Source organism: Brassica napus, chromosome A8, assembly GCF_020379485.1.
Source record: "Brassica napus cultivar Da-Ae chromosome A8, Da-Ae, whole genome shotgun sequence".
In the NCBI taxonomy this organism is placed as follows: Eukaryota; Viridiplantae; Streptophyta; class Magnoliopsida; order Brassicales; family Brassicaceae; genus Brassica; species Brassica napus.
The window spans coordinates 9,986,158-10,012,100 of NC_063441.1; the positions used below are offsets into that span (position 1 = coordinate 9,986,158).

Genomic DNA, 25,943 nt, shown 5'->3' on the forward strand with positions numbered 1-25,943 from the left:
GATAGGTGAGGTTTATGATTCAAAAATAAAAAATTAATACTTAAAATTTAAAATTATAAACAATAGTTTCAAAATGATTTTTTGGATTTCAAAATATAATTTTGAATTTTTTTTTATTTTTTTTAAAAAAAGTTTGAATTGAGAAATGTATATGTCGAAAATATTTATTTAAATAATTATTTATTTTATATATCTATAAAGTAAATGTTGAAATGTATTATATTTTTTAATAAAACATATTTTGGTAATTTTCTTTCTTGGATACTATTTTGGTCAAAAAATCATTTTAGGTAGAGTTGCCTATTTTTTTTATGTGTAGTGTAATTTGAATGTACAGAGAAATTTTTTTAAGATTCATAAATTTGTAGATCAATACCAAATTAGATTATAAAATATAATTGTACTTCTCTCAATCACATTAAATGCAAAATAAAAAATATGTCATTCACTCAGAAGAGACAAATATATTGTTTTGATCTTGATGATAAAATATAATTTTACTTTTTTTGTTGGATCGGGGAAAAAAGGTAATTAGATAGTATTATTTATGTTAACATAAAATATAATTGAGCTGGATAAATAGATATGTAACCGTGAATTTGGACCAAGGCTGGTTTAAACCAATTAATTGGTTAGGCGGTTTACCTATTACACGACTACATTTTTTCAATTCTCGGAACAACACCATCGGTTAAGAATCCTTTTGGGTTTTTTAAATGGCAAAATATTCATTTTTAATACTCCCTCCGTTCTTAAAAGTAGAATTTTCTAGATTTATTTTTTGTTCCAAAATAATATATTTTTTAAAATTCTAAAGTATTTTTAGTAGTTAACGTTGATAAGTTGTATACTTTAAAAAAACGTTAATTGAAAAATATTTGAATTGGTTAAACACTATTGGTTGATAGTTATTAGAAAATGTATAAAGAAATAAATAATAAATTTAATTGTAAATATTTATTATATTTTTAATATGTGTGAATACTCTAGAATTTTTTTTCAGGAACGGAGGGAGTAAAATTTAGTTAGTTAATTAATTCTAATTTTTCTTTTTAAAGTCAGATCAATAAAGAGGAGGCAGTATGAGTAGCTGATGGAGTTCTTGAAATACCTTAATGAGAAACTTGTTTCACCTTTTCTATTTTCTTTATTTTAATCTCTAGAAACTGTGTTAAAGCCTCACTTGTGAACGAAGAGGGATTATAATGGTGAAGAGGTAAACTTTATTTCTTTTAAACTCTCTTACATTGTTTTGATACAATACAAGTCTTTGTATAGAGATATAATTAGGTTTAGATGTCTACGCCAGCTCATCGCTTAGGGATTGGAATCTATTTGCCGTTGTGATAGTGTGAGCTGGAGCTGAGCTTGTTTTTGCTTTTACGGACGCCTGCATTGCTTTCCTGTTACTGACTTTATCCTTCTTGTTTTGTTCGCAGGTACTGCTTGAAGAGGAAGCACTTGCAGCTGTGTCGTTTTGCTCAAGTGAGCTTTTAGACCTCCAAGTCTGAGTGGGTTTGGGCTTCTCATTAATAGGCCCCTTCAAACTTTGCGTGGTAGGAAGGCACACGTCAAGTTTGCTTCGTAGACTTCGAAAGGGTTCTTGCCGGAGAGATTTCGTAAACACATTTGCGATCTGAAGTTTGTTGGAGATGTGTCAAACCTCAATCGCTTTGAGAGCCACTTGTTCTCTGATGCCAGCTTCGATGACCGTTTTCAGAGTTTTGGGACTTCCAAATCTGAGTGGGTTTGGGCTTCTCATTAATAACTTGGAGCTGCTCTAAATATTTGAAGGCTTTTATGCGGTCAACGATTTATTCAACCGAATTGGTGGTTTTCGCCAGGCTCACCCTCGGCCTAGCAATTATTGTCTGATTAATCGGCTAAGCCGACTAGTTTTAGAACATGGCTTCCCAATCATCTTTAGCTAGTGTAGTTAGGCTAAACGGCAAATAGTTTAAAACTCTACATGTATTTAGTTACACACTATGCCGTTTTACCTTTGCGTAGACAGATCGCGTGTCGGTGTGAATGATACAATGGCGCTTCGTTGCTGACAAAATTGGCGCTTGCTTCGTCAGGGTTTACCAAAATTTTTGAAAACAAAACATCTTTCACTAAATCGTCAATCGGAGAATCAAGCCGCGAAATCGTCACCGGAAAAAAATGGTGTTTCTCTCTCGCAAAAAGCCTCCACCGCCTCCGCCATCTTCCTCATCTGCTCCGCCTCCGCCGTCTTCCTCAGCTGCTCCGCCTCCCAAATTCCCCCAGGCGCAAAAGAAATCCGCCGATGAACCCGACGCGGTGGAGAAGATGACTGCGATTCTAGCGGAAGCTGGCTGCACACTGAACAACCCGTACGGTCCTCCATGTCTCCCCTCCGATCTCCACGCCTTCCGCCGCCATCTCACGACTCGCTTTTCGTCTTGCTCCGTCAGTGATCTCCGCTCAGTTTTCGTAGCTGGATTCTCATCGTACATTCAATCTCCGAGTAATCTTCGTAGGTCAGTTACTCCACCCGAATCCTGGGAATTAAAAACTGAAATTCACACTCTGTAACCATTGCTTGATTCATATCTACTGTAGAGTGCTTTCCACTTGTTCATCGACAAAGAGAGACGAGTCATTAGTCCGTAACCTCCTCCTTGTATCCCCCATCCAGCTTGATCTACAAAAAACGCTTCTCGAGAAGCTTCCTGAGTACTTCGACGTCGTTTCGGGATGTTCCCTTGAGGAGGATGTTGCTCGCCTCATCATCAAGCATTTCCGCTGGCTCGACTTCATTGTTAATCCCGATGTGTTCACCGATAAGCTGATGGAAGTTCTATCGATCTCTCCTCCGCACTTGAAGAAGGAGATCATTGGATCGTTGCCGGAGATTATTGGGGATCACATCTCTCGCGCTGTGGTTGATTCTCTAGAGAAGATGCTTCAGGAGGATTCCTCTGTTGTTGTTCCAGTTCTTGATTCTTTCTCTAACCTCAATTTAGATGATCAATTGCAAGAACAGGTGAGAGAGAGTGTCAGCTTTAAAGGTTATGCATTTTACACGGATACTGATGGAATGCCATTTTTTTCTTTCTTTCTTGGAGGCGCTTACAGTAGCGATATCATGTATTAGAACAATCGACGCAGAGCATATGCCGTATCTACTTAGGTTCTTGCTTCTTGCTGCTACTCAAGCAAATGTTAGAAGAATAATCTCTCAGATACGCCAAAAGTTGAAGTTCACCGGAATCTCACAACCTTGTGCTTCTCAAAACAAACTCAAAGGAAAAGTACCTGCGTATAATTCAGAAGGTTCTATTCTCCATGCTTTGAGATCAAGCCTTCGGTTTAAGAATGTAAGTAGGTTTCGTTTTGTAGTAGTTTAAGAATGTTTTGTCATCATTATCTGGCGCCAATTTATGTTCTTTTGTAGATACTCTGTCAAGAAATCATAAAGGAGCTGAATGGTCTGGAGAAACCTCGAGATTTCAAGGTAATCGATGTATGGCTGCTTATTCTCATGTATATGAATGGGGATCCCATCAGGAAGAGCATCGAGAAGATATTTAAGAAGAAAGTGGTTGATGGATGCATACAAGAAGCCTTGCTTGATCAATGTATATGTGGCAATAAAGAGTTTGTGAAGGTGATCATCACAACATTTTTTGATTCCTGCAAAATGTGGGACTATTCTTTTGCAAAATTAACCAGGCTCATTTCTCTAGGATAACTTTGGATCGTTTATTTCTTTGGCTGAACACCTCTTGTCAAGCAAAGAAGAAAAAGCAAGGGAGTTTGGCTCGCATATCTATACTCGTCTTTTTGAAGGGTTTGCTGACAATTATTCCAGACAAGAGGTAGGAAGATGCTAACATTTCATCTCCTGGTATAATAACTTTTAGCATGATTAGTCAACTTTTGTTCTAAGTTGCATTGGTTGCAGATACTAGGTGCCCTAGTGACACATGTGGGATCTGATAACAAATTTGAGGTCAGTTCAGTCCTAGAGATGATGACGGTTCTGGCGAAAAAATATGCACAGCAACTCCTTCCCTTTTCTTCTCACATAAATGGTATTTTCTGGAACTTGTTTGTGTATACGCCCTACGCTGATCATGTGATTTTCTTATTCTAATTTCTGATTATTTCGTGTGATATAGGTATTTTGGACTACTTGGAGGGATTTAATGTGGAAAATTTGCATAAGGTGGCCATTTATCTTTTATAAAATGCCTTGTATTGTATGAAAAAATATATCGTATATTAAGTAAACACAATTGCAGGTCTATGAGGTTTTCAGTCTCCTCGCACTATCAGCTCGTGCAAGTCCTGATTCTTTTCGATCTTCAATTTCGAATGAACTTATGATGATAGTAAGGAAGCAGGTAATGTTATTATCTCACCGTCTTTCTTAGGAAATATAAGTTGATGGCAGCTCACTTTCATTTGTATTACTTTTATACCGGCAGATTAGTCATCCAGATCTCAAGTACCAAAAGATGGGGTTAGTTGGAACTCTAAGGATTGTTTCATCACTTGGGGATGCAACCAGTGTTCCGGACTGTTCATCATCTCAGGTAAGATCGAGCAAGTCCTAGTAGTTGAGTGAAATGATCTTCCGACCACGATTTCCAAGAGTTACTCTTGTTTAGCTGTTGCATTTTCTATGGATATCCATTAAATTTGTCATTTAGCAGGTTTCAGATTGTGGGGAGATTTTGGAGCTCTTAAAGACATCTGTAGACTCTTGCAGACAGTCTAACTTAGCCCTAATTATTTTCTATGATGAGTTCGCTGCCATTCTCAGCCAGAAACTACTTCAGCCAGAAATTATGGAGTGGTGAAGATTTCAGTCATTTTTTTCGGCTATGTTGTTTAGTAGTTTTCAAAGCTACACAGTCTTTATTGCTCTCGTGCGGATGATATTTTATACTGTTCTTCAGGATCGGGAAGCATCTGGGAGAATTTGAGTCACTATTTCTGGCCGATCTTGAAAACGGAGAAATGGCTAATAAGAGTTCATATTCTGGACTAGAAGGTGTAATACATATACTGACCATGGTTCTACTTAAGATTAATTGAATCTCTTCTAAGCATTGTATGGATTGAGGTTCTTTTTTTTTTAATTATCGTATAGGGGATCTTTGGATGAACTTGGATGGTAGTATATCACCAATCTGTTTGAACATTTTGGCCCTGGCATCTTCATCCTCAGAGTTGGTTTTATGAGATTTTCTTTGCTCTTGATTAATTTAAAACAGTTCTCTCTGACAACTGAATCACTGATGACTGAATTAAAGATCCCATTACCTGCAGGTCTTGTTGTCTGCAGATTCTTCCTTCAAATTTTCTTTTGCTATCATCTGTAAGATTTTCCTTCCCTTGAAACTCGAGACTATTTCTAGAAACCAAAACAAGCATGAATTTTATTGTTAACAAGGTTGAGAGATTGACAAATGGTGGATCCCTTGCTGGAATTGATGCTCTGCTCGGATGCCCTTTGCACCTTCCTTCTTCCAAGGTGAGATGCAGTGTTCTTTTCAAGAATCATATCGCTAATGCTTTCAACTAGTGACAAGTTTCGACCTGCTCTCTGACTTCTGCATGACTGTAGAAGAAGTTTGTTAGGAAGTTTAAAATTCTAAATTTGAAGCCTGAAAATTCCAAACTGCGTAAAAATGTTTAATAAGCCTGAAAGTCTTCATATTTAACCCTGTCAATACTGTCCCTCCTAACTAATTTTTTGGCTTACCTTCTCAAATGTCAAAGTACTTTGCCGCAGCTGGATGGCAATCTCTGACAACAAAGCAGAGAGAAATCCTCTCTCTCTCTTTATATTATGCTGCAAACTGGATACGAGAACTCGTGAGTGACATGACCTTGTCTCTCTGCATCATTGCTGTGCTACAACTTTTTCATATGTTTTTGCTATCTTTTGCAGCTTAACGCCTTCAGTTCCCAAATTGACAAAAGGGATGGCTGCATTAGTCAGGCTACAGAAAAGGATGTGACAACAAAGCTTCTGATGCGACTCAGAAATCTAATGTATGTTCATGCTACTTTGTCACCATTCAAAGCTTCGTAATGTGCTGTTGTGTTTTACAATCTTGTTAAAGATGTTTTTAGGCGTCATAAAGCCTATTCTATATACAACTCTGATGAAACTAATACTTGGTGAAGCAGATTATTGGAAAGCTTATTGAGCAATTTGATTACGCTATCTCCTCAGTCTCTACCGGAGCTCCACCCTTATTCAGCCACAAGCCAACATACTGACCATCCAGAGAGGAAAACTGAGAAGAGGAAACTACAAGATGATGATGCTTCCCAACGCAAGGGAAACATGAAAAATAAATTGAAAAAATCAAAGCAGTCAAGTGTTGATGAACACTTGCGACAGCCAACTATTTTGGACGCTTTCAAGAAAGCAGGAGTAGTTACAAGTCAAACACAGCTACATGAAAATCCTTCCCCATCATCGTTAGATGGCAGGATAGCGTCAGGGTCAATGCATGAAACTTGTTCTGGTGATGAATCTCTAAGTGTAAAGATTCCTCAACTTTCCCCGGCCCTTGCAGCCCAAAGATTCAAATTCAGGCCTCTTCTTCCTCAATGCCTTTCCATCCTAAAATTTCCAAAGGTCAGCCTAGTGAAACCTTTTAATCTGGGTTAATATTGATATCTACTTCACAAATACTTTATATAAATATCCGACTGAGTTCACAATTAATTTTAGCCTGAGTTTTTAATATCTGTATCAACTGTGGGTGTTATAAAGACTTCTTATTACATTTTTCTTGGAATTTATGGACTTTCGCATACAGGTGCAGAGCCAAAATATACGAAACCCTGAATATAAAGCTGAGGTACCGAGATAAATAGCAAATTATTCTTTTAAATTCTTCTCGATATGAGAAATGGATCTTAACCTCTTCTTGTTTTCTGTGCTAGCTACCCCTGTATTTGTATCTTTTACAAGATCTTCATACCAAGCTGGATAGTCTTGTTCCTCCTGGTAAACTACTTCCTTTCAAACGTGGAAGCCCTCCAGGATATTTAGGGGGGTTCAAATTGGTTGAACTTGTCAGTCAAATAAAAGGACTTTTTCCAAGCCTCAGGATGCATTTGAATACAGCAATGTCCTTACTGATAAAAGGTATGACAAGTAGAGATCTCAACTTACTCAACCTAAAGGTACTGATGTAGCTTGTTCTAATTTGACCTAAATAATAACAGGTGAGGAAACTCCTCAAACTATTTGGAGAGATGAGTTTGCTAAGGCGGGAAATCCGAACACATCCAATATAGTAGTTTCTGAATCTCTGATTTACACAATGGTGTGCAAAGAAGTTTTATTCTGTTTCAGCAAGGTAATTATATCTCATCCGATACCAATTTTGTGATTCATGTGGTTCCTAACTTGAGTAGTTCGATATTGGTTGCATTTATTTCCTCTTAAACTTAACATACAAGTATGCTAACTTCAGTTCCCAAACTTTAACGTTATGTCACAGATGTTGACCCTCCCTGGGTTCGAAACAGACAAATCGCTGCTGCTGGATCTTCTGGAAGCCTTCCAGCCTACCGACATTCCAGTTGATAGCTTCGCGGATCTGCAACCTTTCCCTTCACCTGGAACAAAGGACTACTTGTTTATTGGCGTCTATTGTTTCTTTGAAGATATTTTAAACAACGGTAATTTATTTTGATTTACCTATTATTCCCTGTCATATTTTATCTTATTTTAACTCCCATTAAGACTGTTAAATGTTGCTGCAGCTTGTTCCTTCTCGTTTGATCTGGCCTTCGAATGTCTTCTAACTCTACAATTAGTGGTGACCTCTGCACAAAAATATATTGGTAAGGTATCTGAAGAAGTTACTAAGAACAGATATGTCGGTCCCATTCAGGGTCTTGTACCCAGCCTGCATGCCAAACTGGGAACTTCTGCTGAGAAACTTCTCAGGCATGAATGGATTGATGAAACTACTGATAACAAGGGTTTGAAGAACAAAGTATGATCATCTTGTGTCAAATTTCTAGGATATCACAATTTACGGTAGCGCGCTCAATATTGGGTTTCCGCAGGGTGAAATGGTGCAGAACATATTGCGAATATACCTGGAAACCAGTGGATCCACATCTGATTTGCTCGATGAACTTGCTTGTACCATTTTGCCTCAGGTACGTTGTAAAAAAATCTTTCTCTGGCCTTACTTTGATTGACTATTACATCCTACGTCAAGTCATATAAATTAACTCATTTGCGCACTGTCTCCGGAATTTGATTGCATTAGGCCTCTCTATCCAAGTCAACAGGAGAAGAGGATGCTCATGATCATGAATTCCCTACACTATGTTCAGCGACTTTCAGAGGATGGTACAAGACATTGGTAAGGCAAATTCTTAGATATCTCGTATGTATTCCAGTCTCCTGTAATAGACTAATAACCTCATCTTTGCTGGTGATTTATGCAGCATGAAGAAAATCTCGCAATTCTCAACAAACTGGTCAGTTATCCATCTTCGCTCTGTCTGATTCTGCACTGATTTACTACCTTCTCTGTCATACAATTTGATTTCTCGCCTTTTCTGTTCTACCTTGTGGATCCTGATTAGGTGAAGGTTGTTAGCTCAGAGAAACGGCAAAACTGTCAATCTGAAGCTACCGAAGCACACTTAAGAGACATTCAGAAGACTGTAAATGTGATAGTGTCTTTAGTCAACTTGTGTCGCTCGCATGATAAGGTGACGGATTTTCCTTGACATGTACCATTAGCATAGGCACATTGCTTGTGCAAAAACTGTCATATATAATGCAATGATGATGGTGTTATAATGACTTAAACAGGTTACAATCCACGGAATGGCTATCAAGTATGGTGGGAAGTATGTGGACTCATTTCTAAAAGGTATAATATCTTCCATCTTATCACACAAGAGTTGAATTACCTGACCTTTTGTTGGCTTATTAGACATTTGAAACAACAAATGTGCAGTTTTTGATTTCCTGGAAGCACATATTCAAGATCATAACGAATTAGTCATCCAGCTGGTAAGTTGGTGTTCTTCGCCTTTTCCTTTATCTCTCTCTCTCAGCCCACTAAGATCTCCACAACTGACATTTGAATTAGGTCAAAGATCTCCAAAAGGCTACAAGAACATTACAGACTCTTTGTTCTGAAGCTAAGGTTAGTTTCAGAAACCTTTTCTTTTTCCTTGTTAGAGATATAAGATGAAATGACTATGTGAGTTTGTTTTTAGGGTATGAAACAAACAGCCATCACCAGCAAAATACCAGCAACGAAGCGATCTTTAGAGCGCTTTCTGTTTCACGTGAAGGCTCTTCTCCATACAACATCACGCGGCTCCAACTTCTGGATGGGTACGACATAACTGCACGCTAATCTCGAAATCTCGATGGCTTCAATCATTACTGAATGCTGCAAATCATTTATATAGATTCTCTAATATTCAATAGCATTTAAACACTATTGAGTGCGATTTTGTACTTTGCAGGTAGCTTGAAACACAAGGACTTGAGAGGACAAATAGTGAGTTCGCAGGCTTATGTAGATAACGAAACAGATGAGGTAGAAGAAGAAACCATGTCCGGAGGAGAAGATCCCATGGAAGCGGATGAACTTCCCTCGTCACCTTAAGATTGCTAATAACTTAGTTTCTACGTTAATCATTTTTTTATCTTCCTAATTTCCGTAGCTCAGTGAGATTGGATCTAGATGAACACAAAAAAAAACTTATGTTTGTTTCTCACACTATACTTAACACATATATAGTTATTTTTGTTTGTTTTTTTTATCTATAAGAAAATTGCATTACTTTTCCAAGTTACTGGTCATGCCCCCATTAGCTGAAATCTTGAAGCTATAGATTTTTTGTCATTATCTTGATCACTACAAAACTTATATTTGCAATTAGTCTAGTCATTGACCAATGGGCTGTGTATAATATTTGCTCCCGAAAAACCAACCATGAACTGACCCGAAAATCAGTATCCCAAATCCAATTAGACCCGGACTAAATATTTGAACGTGTCCTAAACTGCAATATCCAAAAAACTACTGATATCGAACCTGATCCCATACTGTGAATCACATGAGTATCCAAACATAAAATATCATATATAAATATTAGTTTAAGAATACTTACAATTAAATTATTACCTAAAGTTAAATTTATAAATCAAATATATTACTTAGTTTGAATACTTATGGATAAAATGGATGTTTTGGACACAAAATATCCAAATCAAATTGTATTCATAGTTATTTTAAAATAAAATAACCGTTGTGAACTATATCTAACAAGTATTTTTAGTTGTTTGTGGGTAAGTTTAGATAGTTTGGATATAAAATATCAATAAAATGAGGGTAGTTTGGTTATTTCAGTTAAACTTATTTGAACTTGAAGTGGATATAACGGGTATAATAACAATCTATCAGACCATCTCCAATGACACTTTATAATTTTCTCTATATTTCACTCTAAAATAGAGTAACTCTATTATAGAGTTGGATTTGCTTCAACGGTTCACTTTATAATAGAGTTACTCTATAATAGAGTGAAATATAGAGTAATCTTGTTTTTTCACTCTATATTTGGAGTAAAAAAATAAGATTACTCTATATTTCACTCTATTATAGAGTAACTCTATTATAGAGTGAACCATTGGAGCAAATTCAACTCTATAATAGAGTTACTCTATTTTAGTGTAAATTATAGAGGAAAAAATAGAGTCCCTTTAGAGATGCTCTCAGCCGTAATATCTTCATTCAACAATAGATAACATATATATATATATATTTTATATTTTTAATGTTACTCCTAGATGAATGATTATTTTATCTATTCAATTTGAATATGTTTACCAAAATGAATTGAGAATTAGAACTAGACTCGCTTAGAGCATTTCCAAGGGGATTCTATTTTTTCTTCTGTAATTTACACTAAAATAAAGTAACTCTATTATAGTGTAACTTTTGCTCCAATGATGTTACTCTATAATAGAGTAACTCTATTAGACCATCTCCAATGGCTTACTCTATTTTTTATTCTAAAATAGTAACTCTATAATAGAGTTTGAGTTTGCTCTAATGGTACTCTATTCTAGAGTAGAAAATAGAGTGATGAAAAAAAAAACAAATTACTCTATAGTTGGAGAAACCTATTTTTCATTCTATTACAGAGTGAGAAATAGAATACAATTGGAGCATTTTTTACTCTAAACTCTATTTTATAGTGAAAAATAGAGTGAGGTTAGAGATGCTCTTATAGAGTGAAATATAGAGGAATATCATATTTTACTCTATATTTGAAGTGAAAAAGTGACATCCTCTATATTTTACTCTATAATAGAGTAACTCTATAAGACCATCTCCAATGGTGCTCTATAATCTCCTCTATAATTCCCACTAAAATAGAGTAACTTTATTATAGAGTTGGTTTTGTTCCAATGGTTAACTCTATAATAGAGCGAAATATAGAGCAATGTTGCTTTTCTACTCCAAATATAGAGTAAAAAAACAACATTACTCTATATTCCACTCTATTATAGAGTTAACCTTGGAGCAAAACTAACTCTATTATAGAGTTACTCTATTTTAGTGGAAATTATAGAGAAAATTATAGAGCACCATTGGAGATGCCCTAAGAGTAATTCTATAATAGAGTAACTCTATAATTGTGTAACTTTTGCTCTAATGGTGTTACTCTATAATAGAATAACTCTATTATAGAGTAACACAATTTGAACAAAAGTTACACTATAACTAGAGTTACTATATTTTAGTGTAAATTATAGAGAAAAAAAATAGAATTCCATTGGAGATGGTTTTAGTGTGAAAACTAGTAACTTATTTCTAGTTATATACACAAAGCTATTTCCTTGATTTTAGAAAAAAAAAGATAGGTGTAGAAAGATACATCTAAAATATCCAAATAACGGATAGAACTAAAGCAGACGAGAATTTTTTTATACTTTGGAGCTATAAGTATTTATTTGGACAATGTCAACATTTTATTTGCTAAAACGGACTACAAAGATTTTGATCACCATAATTTCGAAACCACATGCATCGCCAAATTCAAACTACAAATCATACCCCAAAGCCCAAATTAAAATGGGTCTAACTTATCGGCCCATGAGGCCTTTTCACTGGGCTAGGTTTTTTTCTCCCGTTATTTCCTCCTTCATTGAGTTTTTTTTTTTTAATTATTAAACCTAGAATTTTCACTGAAGCCGCCACCACCTAGGGTTTCTAGCGGCGATAGGAGAGAGAGGGAGAGAGAGATCTAGAGAAGTGAAGCAAAATGGTGAAGTTCTTGAAGCAGAACAAGGCCGTGATCCTCCTTCAAGGCCGATACGCCGGAAAGAAGGCCGTCATCATCCGCTCCTTCGACGACGGAAACCGTGAGCGTCCTTACGGCCACTGCCTCGTCGCCGGACTCAAAAAGTACCCGAGCAAGGTCATCCGCAAGGACTCGGCCAAGAAGACGGCGAAGAAATCTAGGGTCAAGTGTTTCATCAAGGTAGTTAACTACCAGCATCTGATGCCTACGCGTTACACCCTCGACGTGGATCTCAAGGAAGTGGCGACCCTCGAGGCTCTTTCGTCAAAGGACAAGAAGGTGGCGGCTCTCAAGGAGGCTAAGGCTAAGCTCGAGGAGAGGTTCAAGACCGGCAAGAACAGGTGGTTCTTCACCAAGCTCAGGTTCTGAAGACGTTTTGATCTTCTCTTTTTAATTGTTGATTGAATTTTTCAGCGTCATTTTAGTTTCTACTGTTGAACAATGTTGATCTTGTTTTGGAAGATGAAAGATCTTTTCTTGGAATTTTTTTTTTAATTTTGATTATTTACATGTTCATTTCCTTTGAATGATCTGCTCAAGTTTACAAAATGTTAGTTCATATTGATTGGTTAAATCTCGGTTAGAAAAGGATCAGGAACATTAGTCACTCAGTTTGTGTTTGATTCTAAAGCTTGTGTTTGGTTCTATAAACAAAACCAGCAAATGCGTGGCTTTTGTTAATGCTGATCAGTTACTGAATTTGTATACAACGACCAATTATTTTGTAATTATTTGTCTGTTAATGTCACATACCTGACTCAAAAGATTAATCGACTCATAGCAGCACAAATGTTTCTCATTTTTACAAATCACCATTATCACTTGTGAATCAATAAATTGACGGCTTCCGACCATAACTGGAACTGCAACAGAGATAAGTTCCCGTCTGTAGGATGGAAACCAAACATGAGGATAAGAAACATATTTGTAAGATTATGTGAAAAAAGGCCATGGATGGATGTTCTTTTAACTTCTGGCAATATCACACGCTCTGCATGTATTCTTGCTGTGTCAAAGCTATGAGACGATGCAGCTGCAAAAGGGCACCAGAGAATCAAGCGGCAATGCTATTAGCTACCAGAGCTAAGGGTCCAACTAAGTTTTCAGAACTGAGTTTCCACAAGTGAGATGAGAAACATAGCTTTCGTGAGAGTATGTGAAAAAGCCATGGATGGGTTATGTTTTGGAAACCGCACCGGATGATGAACCAGCAATATACATGAGTCATGGCTCAACCTGGTTTCACCATTGCAATAATAATATTTTGAAAAAATATATACATATAATATATATATATATATATATTATATTCTATACTATTAAAACATAATCATTCTTAGTATTTTGCCCTTATTTTTTTTAGAAATAATTACATTATAATGCCACTGACTTTTTTTCTTTCTTAAAAAATAAATAAAAGAATATTCCAAAGAAAAAATCAAACGTATTCTCTGCAATAACCGGACCAATAAGATATAATTTGTGGGCCCATATTAAGTGTACTATCTCAAGTCATATATGTACAGCCCTGTGCAAGACACACTTAAACATATAGGATCTCAGTTCGTGAATGCTTTCACCACAAGTCCATAACCTACATAAGTTTCAAAACCAATCGGATTGTTATTGAGTTCATACACACTTCTCTTTCGCATTTAGGCATTACAAATGTGTCTAAGCTTTCATTACCAAGAAACAAAACCGTATATTGTAATGCATATAGTCATTTTGCCCTTAAAATTTTCAAGACTTACAAATGTGTACTATACGTGCTATCCTGTATGTGTATGCGTTCACATCATATATCAAAACTGTACATTGTAATGCATATAGTTTTTTTTTTTTGCAAATTATACTCTAAGTGGATATTATGTTAAGTTTCTCATCTAAATCCATTATTTTTTTAATAGATAACTAAAATATCTAATACAAGGAGAATAAATGATTTGTATGATAAAATATAGGGAAAACACAATATATAATAGTATATAAAGACTACGAATATTCTTCTAGGTTTAGGTTAATACTTCCTCCGTTCCCGAAATTAAGATTTTCTAGATTTTATTCTTCTTCTACAAAAATAAATTTTCTATACTTTTGAGAAACATTAATTGTGAATATTTGAAATGATTAAATTTTATTGGTGAATAGTTATTGGAAAGTGTATTGAAAAATAAATTGTAAATTCAATTGTAAACATTTATTATATTCTTAATAAACATGAAAACTCTAGAAAATCTTACTTTCGAAAACAGAGAGGGAGTAGTAAAGATAGATATTAACTTTGGAAACAATCTAAATTTCATTTAAAACATGATCAGAAAGTAGAAAATATATAATATACGTTTCCAAAATAATCACACCGAATTTCTCATCATTAAATTGATATCCGCAAATATTTGGATCAATAACTATATTTTGATTCATAATATCTATCAAGTATATATTTTTGAATATGCTGAACTAGATTCCCCAAATATTGGTGATGCCATTTTTATAAGACATAACAATTTTTTTTTGGACAAAACATATTTTCGGTTGTTAATTAAATATGAAGATAAATCTTGATCTTTTTATAGGTTTAAGTTTAATAAAATATTAAAAACTAGAGGGGAGCTATATGAATATTTTTCACAAAATAGTAGTTAGGTAAATTAAAAAATAATCCACTAAAATTATAAAAAAGTTTAACTCTTCAAAATTAATTATATGAGGACAAATTTACATTTTTTTGAATAATTTATAACATCTATGAATATTTTTAAGATATAAAAACAAAAATGTATCTATACTATTAAACACATAATCTTATAACTAAAAAATACTTGTCTATTTAAAATAAGAAAAAAATCTCGCACTTTGAAAGCGCGGGTCAAAATCTAGTATATATATAGTTACATTCATATATATATTATCTATTTTACGTGCATGACATGAAACATTTATAAAAACTTCTGTTTTCATATTATAAAATCTGATTATTGCTGAATACATTTTTAGTGGTCACAATTTATTTAGTATTTATTTTTTTCTTAATTAAAAATAATTACCGTATCATATCTATCAAATAACAAATACATCAAAATCTTAGAAAATCTCTAGATCTAACAAGTGAATTACTCAGATATTATAGTAGAAACATAAATCATAATATGAAATAAGAAAAGGTAAGAAATATTGGAGGTTTAATCAATCTCCAAAAGAGGTCTGATATTCTCTCCAAAAACCTCTCTAAAAAAACTTAAACTAAATAGTGGCTGTAAAATAGATATATATATATAGGTTTAACACATTCATGGGTTTCTTGAAAGTTTCTTCGGTTTTGTCAAACCGCACTAGCGTTGATCGACGCTCACATCATATCTCGACTCTCATCTCTGCAAAACTACAAGTTGTCTTCTCTTCAAGCTCCATTTTACTCCATAATCTTCGATGTACTCCAAAACACACCTAAACTTGTAAATAATCTAAAACAGACGCAAAGTACATAATAAGGACTCTAAATATATATGGCCTACAATATATCCTAATAGTGGTAAATTCTGAGACCTATCAACTTCCATGTGAATGGTGGGTGCAGTCCATCTGAGTTAAACCACTTTCCAAGCATCTTCGTCTAATCCACGGATTATATGTCTCAGACAAGCCTTCCAATGACCAAACTGTCTTCATCCAACATGTAGGGGCTCAGTAGAATTACGAGTTCTCTCATGGTTTCAAAGACTTCCATAGGACCTCAACATGTATGTGGATAGAAAATCCAAGTGGCAACCTGCTATGATACCAAATGAAAAGTTTATACTAAGCAAAACCAGGAAGAACACAAGGGACTAGAAGCCATGTGTCTCTTATTATTAAGAATCAGTTAAACAATCTTACACATATTTATTTAATCTGAATTACTGAACGTTACACACGGCTTGAAACAAACCAATTATTAATCTACCCTTTTGCGTGACCATACCAGTTGATCACGTCTCCAGTTCACTCACCTCTGAAACTCTAAAACCTTTTTTATGTCTCCATGAGAATACTACGCTAAAAATTTAACTTTTTCCCTAAGTCTAAGCTATGATATATATGATTTCAATGTTTCTTATAGTGCAATTTACCTTTTCCTAAAAAATAGCATCACCACATCTTCCAGTTTGTGATATGACTATCTTCTAGTTCGTTAATCACGTTCAAGATGAACTGATAAGAACTCTCTACATCACACGCTTAATAATTCTTTCTGTCCACGTAGATGTGGTACACATCATCTTCATCTTCATGTGTAACACAACAGAAACATACCAGATTTCACACTTTTGAATATGCACGAGTCAAATTCCAAGGAACCATGTCAACCAACACTCTTTCTGTGTCATTTCACCAAGATGTCAAGTTCCAATTAATTTCTTGAGGTTACAGATAACCTCAGTATGGTAAAGACTTTGATAAGAAGATATTGTCTAAAGTTATCTCATTTCAAAATCAGTTGGTTAGTCAATTGTCTTTTCTTATCAGTTGATCTCTTTGACTCGGGACTAAATGATGCTGGAATTCGTATTCTTCCGTAGAACTTCCTGGTTAATCTCATAAAAGACATCAATCTATGGCAGTATATTTCTATTCTACAAAGAAAGATAAATCACATCTACAATTACATTTATTATTTATCCACCTCAAAATGTTACCGTGACCCTGAGCTCTGATACTAATTTTTATGTTGAGAACCAGTGGCGGATCTAGGAGGATTTATAGCTGGGGGTACTACCTTAGAAATTGAATTAGCTGGGGGCGCTATCATATAATTTGAGTTAGTTAGAAAGCATTTGCATATAATTGGTTAAAGAAAACAAAAAATGAACCGGGGGCACGTACGTCCGCCACTGTTGAGAACATCAAAATGACCCTTAGAAACACAAAATCGACCCACTAAACCCCTAGCTAACAATCTCGCATCTCTCGTTCATGTTGGATCAATCATTAAAAAGACAATTTGTTGAGTTCTCAAGATTAAACCGATCAAATGTACGCCTTGGCAGGGATCTCTTCCTAGGAAGATTTGAATAGTTACGAAAAAAGAGAATCAAGAGAGAGATAGTATAAAGCTTCAGAATAAAGAAAGCAAAACTGAAGAAGTTGATTGACTTCTTCTTATAACTCTATTTCTATTAGCTAGGAAATAATGTTGTTGATAAACTTTATTTGTCCAGCATTGAATTACTAAAATAAAAATAAATATATTTTACGAAAAATAAAATAAAAATATCTTTTGATTTGCGGGTTTTTCATAACTTCTGAAATTTTTAAATGAATAACTTTGGAACAAAATATATGTTCAACCTTTAAATTCACTTCTCTTTTCAGGACCAATCAAAGTGATACGTAGATAATTAATTTAAAAATATTAAATTTATTTAAAAATAACTAAAAGAAAAGAATAACGTCAATTTTAACGATGATGATGCCGCCAGCTAAAGCGTAAACCCTAAATCTTAATTTATAAACCCTAAACCTTAAATTCTAAACCCAAACCCTAAACCCAAATCATAGATCTTAACCCCAAATTGTATACCTTAAACCCAAACTGTAAACCCTAAACCCAAACCACAAACCCTAAACCTAAACCATATATCCTAAACCTAAATCCTAGACCCCAAACCTTATAGCGTTTAGGTTTAGGGTTTGGGTTTAGCGTTTACGGTTTGGATTTTAAGTCTAAGATTTGGGCTTAGCGTTTACGGTTTGGGTTTTAAGTCTAAAATTTGGGTTTAAGGTATACAATTTGGATTTATGGTCTAGGATTTGGTTTAGGGTATATGGTTTGGATTTAAGGTTTACGGTTTGGTTTTAAGGTCTAGAATTTGGGTTTAGAGAATACAATTTGGTTTTAGGGTCTAGAATTTGGGTTTAGGGTATAGAGTTTAGGTTTAAGATTTACGATTTAGGGTTTAGGGTTGAAAATTTAAGATTTTGGGTTTACGGTTTAGCTGTCGACGTCAGCGTTGTTAAAATTAGCATTATTCCTTTTTAATTACTTTTTAAAAAATTTAATATTTTTAATTAATTATCTACGTGATACTTTGATTGGTCCTAGAAGGAGAAGTGAATTTTAAGGTTCACCGTAGTTTTTGTTCATAACTTTGAGCTATATCATTATTCAAGTTCTCTAATTTCTAGTTGCACTGGAGGATTCTCAAATCCTCTTAAAAACTTGTGTAAACAAAAAGAACGATTTGTGTTCATCAAAAAAATAAAAGAAAAAGAACGACAACAACCATTGCGCAGCGCAAGATTCATTTAGTAAGGAGAAGAGAGTAAAGCTATGAATCTAAACCAAGTGGCTCCCACTGAGGAACTCTCTTGGTAAAGAACCTCCCAATAACTCTGGAATCAAGAATCTGAAGAGCTCCTCCAGATTTAACACATCTTGGTGTCTTGTACTGATTCACTGAAGATCCTTGTGAGATGCTAAAGTCCATTAAGGCATCAAAAGTACCCAAACTCACCACTCTTATCTCCAAAGCCCCTATTGATCTATCTTTGTTCCTGCACCTCCTGTACACGTAATCCAGACAATCCTCCACCTCAGAGCAACAGTCCTCCATCATCTTCTTGTCTAGCTTTGGTGGGTCATTGTCGTAACGTGGCTTCAGCTCCCAGAAGAGCACGTAATGCCCTGGGATTGATGACGTGTCCGCATAGCTCGTGTACTCGGTGAGCAAGAAGAGACCTTGGAGATGGTTGAGTTTGGCTTGTGTCACTGCCTTCATGAGATCTTCTTCGCTGGTTTTGTCTGTGTCGATGCTTAACACAACGTTTCTTCGCTCCACGAAACTGAATTGGGGTGCCTTGTTGTGGAAACCTGTCACCTTTAGGATATCTCCAACTCTGTATCTGTATAAACCTGTTTAGGAAAGATCCCAAGGCTACTTGTGTCACACGTTACTCTCATTACGTTAAATAATTAGGGGTGGACATTTAGACACCCAAATAAACTGAACGTGAAAACTTAAATCATTTTCAAAATTAGTTTTATTTCAAAAAATATAACAAATATTCTTAGTACAACGTTTAGGTGAATCCTTGCTAAACCTTCTCTTATATCAAACTGTAATTAATATTTTTCCAAACACATTAAGGTGTGTTGAAAATAAAACATTGCTCCATATTATAGATTTATATATTTATTTAAAATATATACAAAATACATTTAATTTTACCAACCAGATGTAATATTAATCAAAATAACATTAATGTGTTTATTTATGTTTCTACTATGTTTTTAAAAATGAATTTAATACGAACTGAGCCAAATGCAAATTGTTGGTTTGGTGTACGTTTTTCAAACCCTAACTAAACCGGAACGAACCAAAAATGTCAAGAGATAACTGACCTGCGAATGTTGTGATGATGAGTTCATAGTACCGTCCAATTTCCACACTGACAAGATCGACAATACGGTCTTTCTCCGTAAGGGAAACATCATCCGTAGAACGCGATTCAAGTTGAGTCTCTTCATGAGACTTATCATCAACAGGCAAGAACTCAAAGTAAGCCATGTTAGGAAGAAGTGTGTAAGAAACATCGGATGGCTTACACAGAGGATTGATGTTGAGACCAAAGAAACACTCAGAGGAAGCATACATAACCGAAACCAAAGGCAAACCTCCGCTATAAAACTCGAGTGTCGGAATATACTGAGCCATCGATCCGGTCACAATCACCTCAATATACTTCGTCTTAGGCCAAATCCTTTTCAAGATTCCTTCCCGCGACTTCGCATTGAACAAAGCCTCGATCTCATCAGCCAGTTCTTGGTTAGGACCGTTAAGGATTGACAAAGCCGAGTCTCTACAGCCCGAGTCAGTGATCCAGCTAGCGACAGTACCGGTTCTAATGTCAGCACACAGCTCGGTGAAATGATTCTCCAAGAACTTGACCGCTCGAAGAAAGGCGGAAGCGAAGATAGCACCGAGTCTTAGGACATGAGATCGCTGGACTAAACCGCAAAGAAGCTGACAGTACATGCTTTGCTGGCTGTCTTCACAAAGAATGGCATCGTTAGGGCTAGTGATGACATTGTACTTGTTGAAAGGCCTGTTCTTGAATTGTTCACTTTTGTAGTAACTGGTTAACACAGGACGTGCCTGTAGACCAGCAGGAGTCTTGATCTCTGGTTTTATGAACAAAAGGTACATTCCTTTTCCTTCATCAAGCCCATTCACAAACCTACAAATGAACCCACATTTAATCCATTAGAACTACAATGTTTATGATTTTTGTAAGGAGATTTGGTTTAAATTGAGAAAGTAGTAATATTACTTATTCATGACGGGCACAAGCATATTGTAGAAAAATGTCTTTCTATCCAACTCTTCAGCTGTAGAAGGCATAAATTTTGGTTTTCCACCCGAAGTCCCCGAGCTGCATCATATATTTTATCCAATAACCAAGAACTTTAGAGATTTCCCTAATTTTATATAAATTAGAAAGTTTATAAACTAATACTCAATAAATTAATAAACACCATAAATTAATAAATTTATCCGGCTTCAAATCAGACCGGTATAAATATGACATAATTCGATAAACAATAATATAATGATATTTAATTAGAAAACTCTTAACTAAATATATGGTCCCATTAAAATCATAAACTAATAATTACCACATATATAAATTTTATTATAACATAAACAAAGGATTTTATTTCTAATTTGTATTCAAATGAATTTCATCTCTAATTTTTATTCAATATTTTGGTGTTATTTTATCTAATTACATATTAACGAATTTAGAGTCTATCATACATTTTTAACATACATAAAATGCATCAAATATTCTAATTAAATTATAATTAAAATAAAATATATAAAGTTTAAATAATATTTTTATATATATATATATATATAATATTGTGAAAAAAATTATTTTTGTATATGAAATAATAAAATATCATAGTCCTAAAATTATTAATTTATACAGTTTTTACTGTACATGCTAAATAGTTATCTAAACTCTTTAATGTGTGATAATTTTTAGTGTACCATCCATGAAAATTTATCGTAATAGAATAATATGTTAAGACATTAATATTTTTTACCAGCATGAAATATATCAAGAGCATATTTGTAAGAAAATGATTGATTAATTAATTAAAAATTAAACCAAACAAGAATATTGCATATCTTTTTCATATACTTTTAATTTAATTATAAATATTTTTTTTTGTACATAATCTTATAAAAATCATTTGACTCTGTATTCTTATAAATACTAAAATCAGTTCATAAAGAAATTAAAATAAAATTATAGACCAAAATTCTTTATTTTTATTTTAAATAAATAAATATTTATATGAGATATTGCCATAAATAAATAAATATTTTAAATAATTTTTTTTTTGAAAAGAAATAAATAAAACATAATTTTATTTATTTATTTATTTAAACATAAAAAATATTTTTTATTTTTTATTTATTTAAATAATGAATTATTATAATATAGATAACAAATGTATAAGAATCTTTTGTCAATTAATGAAGAAGATATTTTTAAAATGTTTTTTTATTGGTGGTAAAGATGAAAAGTGATATCATGAAAGTTGTAAACATAAAATTTCTCCTATTTATATTGTTCGTATAATATTAGGCCAAATGATAGTATTCACCATACAAAAATTTATAAAACGGGTTAAGTTGTTAAATTAAGTACTATTTTATATACAATTTTCATGAATACCATAAATAAAAATACAATTTATTTATAATAATATCTTTTATGAAAAATAAAATAAAACTAATCTCACATTTTAGACGCGCGGATCCCAAACTATTATCTAGTTATATAGGAATGTAATGTAAAACCACATAACAATATCTAACCGTTCTTTGTGTTACATTGTTAATTAAAATCATGTAGAAATATATATGTATAGACTTTTAGTTTATTTTCATTTTGGTATTTATTTGCTAACATGATTTTTAAATATTGAAAAGCTTAAATCTGTAATAAAAAAGTACTCAAACAAAAAACTGACTTGTTAAAATTATTGTGAAAAACATATATATGGTGGTAAGATGAAAAAAAAAGATTTGTAAATAATAAGTTTTTATTTGTTCTAAGGTTTCAAGGATAACATAATATGGTGGTGACATAAGGATAACATCATGTGTGTAATTAATATCTTCTTTGTATTTATATAGATAACATATTCAGAAAGTCATTTAATTACCTTGTGAGAAGCTCAGTGATGGGTTGAGCAGAGAGGATATCGGATGAGTCTCCATCAGAGATTCGTTGGATGAAGGGCTTTATGTCTTCATAATTTACCACAGGGGCTTTGTTCTTGAAATTTTCTTGAATATTGCAAGATTCTCCATCAAGAAACGACCTGAGATATTCGGTTTCTGAGTTTTGAGAGAGTATTTGGTGGAGAACTTGTTGTTGAATTGCATCAGCATTTGTGGTTAGATCCTCAAGAAGCTGGAGACCAGCCTCTGTATCGTTTGGATCATAACTTGGTATCATTTTGTTGTTGCAACTATAAGTTTAAGAAAAAAGACTTTTTTTTTTAGTTGAGAGATACTCTTCAAAGGTGGGGGTGTCCGAGCAGAGGGAGGCAAGATATGGCTTATATAGTAAAGTAGTGGAAAGATTTTGGGAAATGATGAATATAAGAATATTTAAATAATTTCGATTTTAGCTGTTATAACAAGTAAATTCGAATTTGTTATCCAAGAAAACATGGAAGTAAGAAAAAAATCTTTTAAAATAAGGAAACATATACATTATTTGTTGAAAAAAACAAGGAAATTATCTTTTACAATTACGAAAACATGGAAGTAAAAAAAAAATCTTTTAAAATAAGGAAACATATACATTATTTGTTGAAGGAAAAATAAGGAATTTTTTCCAATTTTTAGCATTATATTTTTCAGTTTCTGATCAGTTTTAAATACACGTAAATATATTTGTTTATTCAGTTTTTCTTGAAACTTATATCTGAAACAAATATATATATATATATGTATATTAAAAAAATTATATTGACATATTAGTGTACTAATCAGATTTTAAATGAAAATATAATATAATATGCTCAATGACACTTGAAAACATATATTACAAGATCAGAAAAAGAAGATGTGGATTTCGAAATAATCTATACTATCAGTCAAAACTCTCAGAATCAGAAGTCTTATCGCAATTAGGGTTACTGATTTGGGGGTTTTTGAGTCGGGGATTTCTGGGAGTTATGTCGCATGAGGGGATTTTAAAATCGGGTTCAAAAAATCACGTCGTTTTTGCACCCTTCGTGTTATTTTTAAACATCTACGTGCTTAAATGAAACATCACATTCAATTTAATGGGTCTCTGTTCAGAATAGACGGCACCATTGATGGAGGATTACATACAATAACATTTCAATAGTTTAGGGTTCAAAACATAAAGTTTTAGTTGAAAGTTTTCCATCCAATCTAAAAATAGTTAGGGGTTTAACTCGCTAAAATCCAAGGGATTTTAAGCATCTCGTGTTGTTTCTGTAACTAAATGAAACGCGGCATTTCAGTTTAACGGATCTCCGTTCATATAAGACGATTTTGTTGACCGAATGTTAACGACATTAACGGGTTAATAGTTGGAGGTTTAAAAACATGAAGTTTAGTTGGAGTTTTCCATCTGATCTAAAAATAGCTGGGGGTTTAAATCACTAAAACCCTATTTATATTATATTTGGTTTAGTAATATTTAATCAGCTCTATTTTATTTAATATATATATATATCACATAAGAAAAAATGAATCATCTATCTTTTAAAATACGTTTCTTTAGATAGTCAAAATCACTCATTGTGATAATTTCTGAAAAGAGTTGCCAAAAAATTTAAAAATATTATAATATTATGCCAATGATTTTTTTGCTCTTACGTTAAAATTAGTGCCTTTGAAGTCTTTATTAACTTTAATAAATAATTAAATTAGATTTGTTAATATATATAATTACCCATAATTTTTTAAAAAATTCATTAATTTCATAATCATCATTATCTAAAAGAATTCTATACAATGTTATCCAAAAATATTAACATCATAATCTTTTTAAAATAAATAAAAATCTATGTATATAGTTTTATGTATATATGACTGTTTCAAAAAATTTATGTAGTAAAAGATATTTTATTAAAATAGAAAAAAACTTTATCATATTTAAAAAATTAATATTAAATTTATTATTAAATATTTCAAAAGCAAAAGAATAATTTATTTTAATAGCTCTGAATTGATAATATAATTTCTACAATTTTTTGTGTGATTATTAAGTCCACAAAAAACTTAGTATATTATAATAACATGATTACAAAACTTAGTGTACAATATATGGAATTTAAATTTCCAAACATTTACGTAAATTGTAACTGCCACTCAGTGCCGTCCCAAACAATTAGGTGGCTTATAGCATTTGAAAAAAACGTTGCCTTCCTAGAAATTTTTTGTCTTTTTTAAAACATCGTCTCAAAGATAAAATTATGTGTGTCCATCGAGAAGGTCAAAGTTTTTTAAAAGTCTTGGCTGGGAAAAGTTTATTTTATTTGTTAAATAAATTAAATTTTCTTTTAATGTCATTTTGATAGCTATAACATTAGAAAATGGAAACTCGTAAAAAAAACGAGGATCATGCAGTTTTGGTATTAATATCAACTAAAATAAATGAAAAATGCTTGTATACAAAATTTAAGATGTGGCCTAAATTTTTTTAAAAAATTATGTGGCCTAAAGCTTGTACTTTAGTTGCCTTAAGGGAGGAACGGGCCTGCTGCCAGTGCCCAGTGTAGTACACTCTCTAAACCTGAGCTTGTTTTCTAAAATAAAATATTCACAGTCAACACATTATTTCTAAGAAAAATGGAATGACTTCAAATGCATTTGACCTTCTCTCCGGTCCAGAATTCCTTTAGACCATCTCCAATGGCTTACTCTATTTTTTTACTCTAAAATAGAGTAACTCTATAATAGAGTTTAAATTTTCTCCAATGGTACTCTATTTTAGAGTAAAAAATAGAGAGATGAACAAAAAAAAAACAAATTACTTTATATTTAGAGTAAACCTATTTTTCACTCTATTATAGAGTGGTAAATAGAGTGCCATTGGAGCATTTTTTACTCTAAACTCTATTTTAGAGTGAAAAATAGAGTGGTGTTGGAGATGCTCTTAGTTGTTTTTTTAAATTATTCTTAATATATTATCTTTTTCTTATTATTAATTTTTACCAAAACTCCTTACTTCTGTATATATATATTTCAGTTCAATATATTCTGTTCAGGTAAAAAAAAAAATATTATTTTATTTTGATATTAAGTAAAATATGCGGACCGTTTTACGAAAAAAATAATAAAAAGATAAGGGATGAATCAACACAATAATAGCACAAGGTTCTCTCCAGGGAATGACACATCAGATTTTTAGAATCATGTGAGACTGCCATGTCAATTAATGAAAAAAAGTAGAAAACCAATCAAAACATTTCATTTATACGCATAATTTTTAGTAAACTACACATAAGCATAAACATTTGTTTAATAAGCGACTTTGTT

General features: G+C 33.1%; 3 protein-coding genes across 4 annotated transcripts; 2 read left to right on the top strand and 1 right to left on the bottom strand.

The window, feature by feature from the left end:
• The first annotated feature begins 1,881 nt into the window (after nucleotides 1-1,881).
• LOC125577300 (Fanconi anemia group D2 protein homolog) lies at nucleotides 1,882-9,805 on the top strand. Of its 2 annotated transcripts, XM_048738629.1 has the most exons (31): nucleotides 1,882-2,504; nucleotides 2,587-3,010; nucleotides 3,093-3,344; nucleotides 3,422-3,634; nucleotides 3,714-3,845; nucleotides 3,932-4,061; nucleotides 4,149-4,195; nucleotides 4,272-4,373; nucleotides 4,458-4,565; nucleotides 4,686-4,828; nucleotides 4,932-5,026; nucleotides 5,126-5,204; nucleotides 5,305-5,353; nucleotides 5,429-5,509; nucleotides 5,758-5,853; nucleotides 5,930-6,033; nucleotides 6,172-6,628; nucleotides 6,813-6,854; nucleotides 6,940-7,144; nucleotides 7,225-7,358; nucleotides 7,503-7,683; nucleotides 7,768-8,003; nucleotides 8,077-8,172; nucleotides 8,286-8,381; nucleotides 8,467-8,499; nucleotides 8,608-8,736; nucleotides 8,840-8,900; nucleotides 8,988-9,043; nucleotides 9,123-9,179; nucleotides 9,253-9,373; nucleotides 9,508-9,805. In XM_048738629.1, the coding sequence occupies exons 1-31, from the start codon at nucleotides 2,167-2,169 to the stop codon at nucleotides 9,648-9,650; spliced, it is 4,440 nt and encodes a 1,479-aa protein (XP_048594586.1). In that variant the 5' UTR covers nucleotides 1,882-2,166; the 3' UTR covers nucleotides 9,651-9,805. The 2 variants fall into 2 exon arrangements, with proteins under 2 accessions (XP_048594586.1, XP_048594587.1); XM_048738630.1 differs by lacking the exon at nucleotides 1,882-2,504 and having other exon boundaries at nucleotides 2,887-3,010; nucleotides 3,103-3,344.
• Nucleotides 9,806-12,212: 2,407 nt separating this feature from the next.
• Nucleotides 12,213-12,840, top strand: LOC125577301 (60S ribosomal protein L27-3). The gene has a single exon (XM_048738631.1). The coding sequence runs from the start codon at nucleotides 12,319-12,321 to the stop codon at nucleotides 12,724-12,726; it is 408 nt and encodes a 135-aa protein (XP_048594588.1). The 5' UTR covers nucleotides 12,213-12,318; the 3' UTR covers nucleotides 12,727-12,840.
• Nucleotides 12,841-15,684: 2,844 nt separating this feature from the next.
• Nucleotides 15,685-23,206, bottom strand: LOC125577302 (indole-3-acetic acid-amido synthetase GH3.17-like). Its single transcript, XM_048738632.1, has 4 exons — nucleotides 22,583-23,206; nucleotides 20,671-20,772; nucleotides 19,742-20,577; nucleotides 15,685-19,252 (listed from the first exon to the last, which is right to left on the bottom strand). The coding sequence occupies exons 1-4, from the start codon at nucleotides 22,876-22,878 to the stop codon at nucleotides 18,669-18,671; spliced, it is 1,818 nt and encodes a 605-aa protein (XP_048594589.1). The 5' UTR covers nucleotides 22,879-23,206; the 3' UTR covers nucleotides 15,685-18,668.
• Nucleotides 23,207-25,943: the final 2,737 nt, after the last annotated feature.

Excerpts from the sequence above, each read along its gene's own strand:
- LOC125577300 (XM_048738629.1), top strand. The coding sequence starts at position 2,167 with ATGGTGTTTCTCTCTCGCAAAAAGCCTCCACCGCCTCCGCCATCTTCC. Across the intron at positions 4,062-4,148 it reads CTTTTCTTCTCACATAAATG|GTATTTTGGACTACTTGGAG; the intron begins GTATTTTCTGGA and ends CGTGTGATATAG. Across the intron at positions 5,510-5,757 it reads TGCACCTTCCTTCTTCCAAG|TACTTTGCCGCAGCTGGATG; the intron begins GTGAGATGCAGT and ends CAAATGTCAAAG.
- LOC125577301 (XM_048738631.1), top strand. The coding sequence starts at position 12,319 with ATGGTGAAGTTCTTGAAGCAGAACAAGGCCGTGATCCTCCTTCAAGGC.
- LOC125577302 (XM_048738632.1), bottom strand. The coding sequence starts at position 22,878 with ATGATACCAAGTTATGATCCAAACGATACAGAGGCTGGTCTCCAGCTT. Across the intron at positions 20,773-22,582 it reads ATCACTGAGCTTCTCACAAG|CTCGGGGACTTCGGGTGGAA; the intron begins GTAATTAAATGA and ends TATATGATGCAG. Across the intron at positions 20,578-20,670 it reads CTTGTGCCCGTCATGAATAA|GTTTGTGAATGGGCTTGATG; the intron begins GTAATATTACTA and ends GTTCATTTGTAG.